General features: G+C 44.5%; 1 protein-coding gene across 1 annotated transcript; it reads right to left on the bottom strand.

Moving 5' to 3' along the window:
• Positions 1-5,831: 5,831 nt before the first annotated feature.
• LOC119464498 (chromobox protein homolog 3) lies at positions 5,832-8,456 on the bottom strand. Its single transcript, XM_037725496.2, has one exon. The coding sequence runs from the start codon at positions 8,138-8,140 to the stop codon at positions 7,574-7,576; it is 567 nt and encodes a 188-aa protein (XP_037581424.1). The 5' UTR covers positions 8,141-8,456; the 3' UTR covers positions 5,832-7,573.
• Between the last annotated feature and the right edge of the window lie 472 nt (positions 8,457-8,928).

Here is an 8,928-nt window from a genome sequence, read left to right on the forward strand (position 1 = left end):
TGCAATGCATACTTGGATGGCAGCGCAAAACATGAATGGAACACAGACAAGAGGGACCACTAAACATGGCCCTGAACTTGCAGTTAATCTTTATTGGAAGCACACAAAGAATATACTGGGTGTTGTTTTTAAGGTTAAGAGAATTTTGAAAAATCACCAGTGGCATATAGTAGCACAAATCTGCTCACTGAGCTGGATTACTCATAGAGGTGCACCTTACTTGGACTGGAAATCAAACTGTTGGGACAGGTGGTACATCATGTTGTGTCATTCGAGTGGAACAAAGGCAGAAAGAAACGATGTAGGACAGGACAGATGCTCACTTACAACTAAAGTTTAATAAATAGTTTCCAAGGAAGCGGCGATGGTGCGCTTGCAGCAGTCAAGAGGCAGATGCTAGGCTCATATGGATTCCCAATGCAAAAGTTGCAAAAAGAAAACCTAATGCCTACTAAGATAACTTATTTATTTATCCATCAGCACTACTGTGATCACTGGTGCATAACTGACTAATTAACACTAATGAACTTTTTAACTAATCACTTAAGCGCACATATTGCAATACACAAATTGAAGCCGGTGATTTCACCAGACACATACATTTGGAACAAATTTTGAAACTAGCACCAGTTTTCAGATAAGCTGCGCTATCAAACCTGTGGTAAAAATGCATTGTTGTTCCACTTACTTTTTTTAACGTCCTTTTTATTCAATGAAGCTCAAAAGTTACTGGAATACCAATGCACTTTGTCGCAAATTTTGGGAACACATATTTCAAAACTGGTATCATCTTCAGAATTTGTTCTAAGCGGATATGACATCCGAAATCACCGACTACAATTTGTAAAATAATTAGTTTAAAAGTTGATTAGCATACCTTTCTTAATTAGTCAAATATTCATTTTTATTTCTCGTGCAAATAATGTCTGCCTCTGAGTAATTAGCTTGGGAAGTAGAATTGTACTACATGTCACAGGGGATTTTAAAAAATTGTGTTATAATGATAAAATAATAATGGGGGTATATACGCACAACAGGTTCAAGTAACGCATGTGTAAAGGTATGATGGAAAAGCAAAAACAGAGATGACAAAAACAAGAATTCAAGGCCTTGTGTTCAAGAAGTAGAACTCCCCTATGCGACATTCAAACTCCCCCTCACTGCTATTTGGTGCATCCCACCCTGATGTGCCAAACAGCTGCTGGCCCCGTGCTGATCACTGGTGCATGCAAAAGGCCTCATAGATAGACAAGCCGCATGTGGTTAAACAGAGAAGCATGAGAGGGCATACTAGTGGATACAAACAAATCAGCAGACTCTAGTGTGATTTTCTCCAGCCTTGAAATCATTTACTGTGAGAACTCAGCTTCCCTTTCACACCTCCAGTTGATCACTTCAGGTGTCCCTGTGAAGTTTGAACCGCTGTCTTGTTTGTGCTGTATGGAGTCACAACAAGTGATAGCAATGATCTGGCCGCATGTCATGGCCAAGTAACCAAGACCGTCGAGAACATGATTCGGTAGGTGGCAGGATGTACCTGAGATCTAGCTTCTGGAGGGTAGTGCGGTCCCGTTCCCTCACTGAATATGCATCGCATAATTGATTCTTACAGTGAATGGGATTTATATGATGTTCATTTCAATATGAGAACGAAAGCAAAATTTGTCAGTTTCATGAAGCATTGCCAACATATGCGGGTGCAACATGTTGGCATGACGCAGCACTCAAAAACACTGCCCTGGCAACTACCAGACGTCTCATAATGCTGGTGTGATGAGCAGTGTTGCCCGTGCCGTTGCGGGCATCACACCTCGATCATGCATGTGGTGAGACTGATGGGAAACAGTCGGCATTTGTCAGGGCCTAGTTAAATATTAGATGATGTTAGCTTGATGTTTACTGCATGTTCCACTTAGAAAACAGCCCATGTACACAGCAGCTCAACAGGAACACTATGCTTACAGCGATGTGCACACAATGCTGATTCCAGCTGTGCAAGGCACAGCGCTTCCCTGGGTCGGCCATCGAGGCGATTGAGCATAACGTTGACAGCGCATCGACTGCGCTTCATTTTTATTTTTGCAGCCAAATGCACTCCGCACCTCTGGAGTTCATCTAACCATCCATACGCGAGCAACATCGGGTGACACAGCACAACAAAAGCAGCGCTGATGGCATTTTTGCACCTCGAGAGTCTGTATTTCTGCTACTGCAATAAAATATACTATCTGGATACAAATGGAAATCTGCTGTTTCATTTCGTATTGGCACACCGTATACCTCTAACTAACAGCACCTCTTGCCTCTTCCCTGTTAATATGATGTACCGCACTTAACTTTTAGTATTTTGGCACCTGTCTTGTGTTGGCGGGCCAGTAATCTTCGAAGGAGTACACACATAATTTCAAAGTTAAGGAAGTTCTCCCACACACTTCTTACACATAAAAGGACGGCGCTTAGCCAGTATGAAGGTTGGGAAACACTTAAGAGGTATCTTAATCTGATACTAAAGTTGGCATCGAAACACAAGACCTAGCGTCAACATACGGCAATGTGAGAGCGAAATTTCATGACGTCATGCAGCAATAACACTATGCATGATGATGTTGGTCATGAAAAAAAATTAAGAGTGCTGCATGCATTGCTTTGCAGCAAATTTGCAGGTGCAATTTGGAGATCGTAAGGAGAGGCCTTCGTCCTGCAGTGGACATAAATATAGGCTGATGATGATGATGCATTGCTTCTAGCTAACCTCACATGTGGCAGCCTCAGCTCTTGCAGGAATGAAGCAACCAGTGTATCACTATGTCATGATGCACCCATGTCGCGAGTACCAAAACCAAACCTGGTTCATAGAAACTAGTACTGTAACAGTAAATTATTTACAGTGCTCCAACACTTGTGAGTATTTTTTTCTAGAGTTTAGAGGGTTTTTTACCTTCATGTAAAGCAGAAAAAAACGACAGGCTGAAAATGTAATCTCAGTTCTTTAACTTCTATCAGCTTGGCGCTACTTTACATCTATTCACAACTTTACACTGTAACATGTGCCCTCAAAAGTAACTGCTGCGCTTGGTCAAGTTGGCTGGTGCGCAAGCATCTAGATGGGAATGTGATGTTTGAACCTGGTCGCAGTGCTCTCTCCCAAGATTTTTACATTCATGAATTTATCGTCATTATGACATGGCATTACGAGAAAGCTGTGTTCCTGTAACCGCCACTGCTCTAACCCTATAATGACAGTACATATAAATATCCCCCTCCCCCCCCCCCCCAAAAAAAGTTTAATCTAAATGTGCAAAACAGATCGAGAATAAGCTCAATAAATGAAAAGAGATATTTAGCACAAGCTTTTCCAGCAATAGGAGGAGGGAAACCTCCGGCAAAAAAGTGCAAGTGGGCTTCACCCCAAGCCACCTAAGGCTTCTTTCTGGAATTTGTACAGACAGCTCCTGGTCGTATGCGAACCATAGGTGTGCACCGTCATTTGCTTTGTACAGCACTTGTGCGACACCATTGCATCTGGACACCTTGCATCGGTCTGCCTCTCCTAACTGCTTACAAAAGTAAGTTAGTCGCATACCTAACTTCTTTCTCGTCCAATGTTCCTGCTTTAAACCAACAAATTACGTTTGTTGCTTGTCATTCAGTGTTGCCCAAAGACATGTAGCCAGAAACTCTGCTCAATACCGAAACTCTGCCAGAAAAAAAACAAACATTGCTGGTATGTTTCCTGCAGGCCACACTCGTTAAAGGGCTAGAAGGCCACATCAGACATTTTGGTTATAGATTAGAAGTTATAGATTGGAAGATTGGAAGCCCATCTATGAAGCATTCTAATGCAAGGATTCTTCAAATTGGTTGATTATTGGAGGCCAGGGAAATTGAAATCTCACCTTGCAGTGCTTCCATGAGGTGAGCTTCCCTGCCAACATTGACTCTCTCTCCCTTTAATTCAACTAGCATCTTCAAGCTACCATCCTTCCCTGCCTTCTCCCATACTGGAGCTGAGGAACTGTGTCGCATTCAAGTCAAGAGCCTCGTCTCAATTACTTTTTCTTCTCTTCTTTATTGCTGCACGGTGCACACCCAGTGGTGGCTTCGCGCATTCTGCATTGTATGATTTACCAAAGTCGTCTGCTATAAGCGGTAACATTGCAGGCAGCGCGTATTACAGAGACGTTTGTGTGTGTGACCTTGGTTCTCTGGCAGGCAGAAGGGCTCACTCGAGAGGACGAACATGCCTGCTTTCATTTCAAGCTTCTGTTGTTTTCGTGCCATGCAGCTGTTTAATAGTTTGGAAACATGACTGTTGGCGCGTGATCTACTTGCTGTGCTTGTTTTTTGGCAATGCCCAAACCAAACCTGGTGGGGCTCTTTCGTTACAGGCAAAGAAGTTCGAGATTTCGTCGTTTAAGAGCCAAAGCATGTTCTATTAACGAGGCACTTAAGAGGGACATTAGGTTTAGCTGTATTAGTAAATTACACTTCCAACAGTGGCAGTACAGCCACTCTTATTATGAGGGGAGCCTTGTTGAACAGGCCAGAAAAGATACAAAAAAAGACAGGTGGCTTTGAACTAACACCCGTTTGCTGTCACAATTTTTTGACAGTATCTACTCAGGTCTAGTCAACTGTTTATTGGTAAAGGTCTACTTTGCATTCTAAAGAAACTAAAGACATGACCTAGCATGCTTTGATAACTTTTGCATGGCCAGAACAGCCCGAATACGAAAAAAAAAAAAAAAACCTTGAAATCTATTACGTCAAACTGGTGTACTGGTACTATGACCTCTGTGCAAAATTAAGCAAATTGAAGCTTGGCCTTCATTGTTTCCAGTAATAATGAACATCTTGATGGCAAATTGATGAAAATTGAGTTTTGAAAGAATAACTCAGCCATCTAAAGAGATCTGGTGTTGCTGTGGTATACAGTGTATTTAATATATATGCACTGAAGTCAATCGTTTAGGATTCGACATTTAGGTGCATGTTGAAGAATCCCAGGTGGTCAAATTCAATCTAAAGTCCCCCACTATGGCATGCCTCCTAATCAGATTGTGGTGTTCACACCCCAGAATTGAAAATTTTCCCTTCTGGAATTCTTTTCTACTACAGTGAGAGCCTGCAATGCATTTACTACTGGTGAGTGTAGGAAGTGATGTAACAACCGAAATATTTACCTTTTCTTTCTTTCTGGAGATGCGTCATGTTGATACAACATGAAAATGCACCCTTTTATCCCCGCAAGTTGCTACCAATGCCAGTTCTCTGGCATGTTTGACACCGAGCTGAAGCACTCTTCTGCTAGTTTGCCCACACTCCGATTTGAAAGTTTCGATAGCATAGGCAGCGCACCTGCATTGAGCTAAAATGCACGTCCTCCAGAGAAGAATGTTCATCCTTTGATTTGAAGGCTTTAATGACACGGCCGATCCAGTTACCCAAATGCTTAAGTATGCAGTATGGTAGACTCCTGACAGCCTTTCCCTTTGTTCGCCTGTGCTCAATAATCATGAATAAGTCTCATTATTGCCATCACGAAATGCTGAATTTCACATAACCCGCTCAGGCACTGTGTACGCATTTATGCATGCCAAGATGGTGCATCAAAAGCAAAACAACGGATGCAAATATTTAAAATGTGTAGCACACATTTTGAAACCCCTCTGATGGAATCTGTGCTAGAAGTTTCAATAAAAAGTGAGAAGTGTTTTAGTAAAATAAGTGAGCAGGTGAAGTTCCTCTTGGTGTCAGTATGTCAAGTAGCGGGTTCACTTCTTTCAATGTTTTTCATGATGCTGGAAAACCACTGGAACAAAAAAAGCCTACATTTTTAATTAGTTTATTTCCTGTAGCATGGCAAAAAGCCGTGAATGAACCCAAGCACTCTCACACCTCTAAGACTTAAATGCGAATGTAACGAACAAATTACACATGAAACGTGAATAAATCATGACGCAGTTTCCTACTGTCTTGCTACCACACGCAATGGTTTTTGCCTAAGTGCGGCACTCCAATGGTGATTAAAATCCGAATGATGGCAAAAGAGCACATCACGGACGCAGCATGAAAAAATGCTGCATTTCCCACGCAACATCTGGGTCTTGATTCAAAATTTGACGGAAAATTGAGCATACATCTTCATTTCTCATGATGCAGTTGGGTAGGACAAGTAATGTGACAAGCTAGGGTGACAGACACACATAAGATAAGCCTTAGAATGTATCACTTCAATGGTGTATACTTTAGAAAAAAGTTATACCTATGCTTTCATGGCATTAACATATAACTGCTTTTCTAATCTACAAATAAATGTGGCACCTCCTCATGCATGAGTCGGCTATCTGTCAAAACAAATCAATGGAACTTCAACTAACCAACCCCAACCATAAATCTACAATGCAATTCCATTGCAAGTGCCACAGAGACAACCTGCATGCTCGCCTACCTTATATTATTGCTGGTGTCATACCATTACGAAACACTTTATAAATTTAAACAAGGCCCAGTGATGGTTTCCTGAGAACAAAGTGACCCCACAGGTGCCTTAACAACCGCGTCATGCAAAACTGCTGCGATCAGAAACAGCGGCAGAAGCGACCAGAAATATGCAGCTTTAGCAATGTTGCCACCAACAGCTGGCACACATTTGACAGCTGTCAATGCTGACATGCCTAGAAAATGGAAAGGTTGGAACGCTGTCCTTTGCCCAAGGAACTTGTTGATGAAAGAATTCTTTAATGATCTCCTGTTTTATACAATTACAGAAACCGCAACGAACGACTCAAACCAAAAATAAACAGCGGGGACAGGAAAAAAAAAAAAAAAAAAGCCACTAGCTGCTGCAGCCTAGAAAACAGTCATCTCGAAGCGCTAACGGAACAATGTTTCGTTGCTGTAAAAAAAAAAATTGGTGAAATGCGTTTTTTTTTTTTTTATGACATAGGATGAATGGCGACCGAAAAAGCTGGCGCACTTTCTTTTATATGCCAGGACAACACAAGAGATATTTAGCGGTTGCAACAACGTGGGCAGCACAGCAAGTGAAAAAAAAAAAAAAAAAGTGAACATGATCGGATGCCTGCGCTGCAATTTGACGGCTAGAAGAAAGCACAACAAAGCAAAGATTACTAAACATGATCGGATGCCTGCGCTGCAATTTGACGGCTAGAAGAAAGCACAACAAAGCAAAGATTACTGCCGCCACATACGGCGAGCGAAGGTCATGATGTTACAATTTATGAGATAACCAATGATTTACAAACCAAAAAAAAAAAAACACTTTCTTGCCGGCCGTGGTTACGGCGCAGAAAAAATCATCTTTTTTTCTTCACACAGCGTCTCCGGCACCTCAGGTTGAGAAAAAAAAAAAGGCTTAAAAAAAGCAGCACGAACACACACAAACACGCCATATCGCTGGTGAACGCAATCAAATGGCGGGGGGAAAAAATAACTGCGAAAAGAGGAGTTGGGAGGTACGGATTGTTCCGGAAGAGCCACCGTCCAGGTCGTTTCAAAAAAGAAAAACGGTACGCTGGACGCAAGAGCGGTTGTTGGCGGGGCGAGCTCGCTAAGCCTTGGCCGCTTTCTCGGACGCCTCCTCGTCGCGGCCGCCACAAGTGTCCCAAGTGAGACGTTCCTCGTAGAACCGAATGACCACCTGCGGGCAGCGCACGTTCGCCACCCTCGCAGGCACGATGTCCGCCTCGTCGCAGTCCTTCCACTTGATGAGGAACATCAGCTCTCCGGACGAATCCGTAGCGCCGATGATTCGGTCCGGGTCCAGGCCCCGGTCAAACCCACGTGGTTTTGCGTCCCCGCCGTCCTGTTTTTTCTTCTTGCGGCTCGGCGCGTCGGCGTCGTCCTTCATCTTGGTCGCCGACTGCTGCTGCTGAGACTCGGCCTTCTGCTTGCGCTTCTCTTCGAACTGCGCGATCAGGCCCGGGCAGTCGAGGTTCTCCTCGGGCTCCCAGGTGTTCTCGCTGTCACCGTAGCCTTTCCACTTGAGCAGGTATTCGACTTTGCCCTGCCTCACGCGTCGTTCGAGTATCTTCTCGACGATGAACTCCTCCGGTTCGGCCGGGGTGCCGTCCTTGTGCGTTCGCTTCTTGTCGGACCTCTTGCCGGTTTGTTCCATTGGTGGTGGGGGCGCCCCGGGATAAAGTAGCGTTGCGCGCCGAACGAAGCGCCGGTGTAAGGGCGGCACACGCCGCCGCAAGTGAAGCCGACGAAGACGACGGGTGGCACGCGCTAATGACAAGGCACACGCGCCATGCAAAAACAGGTCCACGAAGAAAGCGTCGAACGTCCGAGCTGGCAACGAAACAACAAAAGACACTACACGAACTGCAGCTCGCCGGTCAAAACGCAAACGCCACTAGGCCTACGTTCAACGCCAACGGCGGAATGCTGCGGCGCTCTCTATTGGCCAGCGACCCAGGCAAATCCGGTTTCGCGCTCGGCCGGCGGCGTGTTCGCTTCGACAGCCTCCTGCCGCTGCGCGGCTGCCAACGAAATGGAAGGCGCCAAAAAACGAACGATAAAAAGCGAGCGTGACGTCATGCATACGTCAGTGCAGGGTCGAAGTCAACGTCACGCGAATCGAACGCGCTGCCACGCGAATTGCTTCGCGCCATCGACGACAGAGGCCGCCACACTTCTACTGTCCTGGAGGTTGTTGACTTGCGACCTTTTGCAGCTCTCTTGGTTCAAAAAGACATAAAAAGGAAAAGAAAAAGCGAGCGCGATGTGTCGTCAAGACGGACGAAAGAGAAGGATTTGGAACGATGGGGACCGAAACGAGAAAAATAAAAGAGTAAAGGCCACGAAGACGCTTCTACCAAAAGAATAAAAACGGTTTCCAAGCCGGGACGATGAAGCTTTTTCTTTGACTGTTTTGTGGCTGCAGCTCTCAAACGGTGCAGC

This window comes from Dermacentor silvarum, chromosome 9, assembly GCF_013339745.2.
Source record: "Dermacentor silvarum isolate Dsil-2018 chromosome 9, BIME_Dsil_1.4, whole genome shotgun sequence".
In the NCBI taxonomy this organism is placed as follows: Eukaryota; Metazoa; Arthropoda; class Arachnida; order Ixodida; family Ixodidae; genus Dermacentor; species Dermacentor silvarum.

Coding starts and splice junctions, on each gene's coding strand:
- LOC119464498 (XM_037725496.2), bottom strand. CDS start 8,140: ATGGAACAAACCGGCAAGAGGTCCGACAAGAAGCGAACGCACAAGGAC.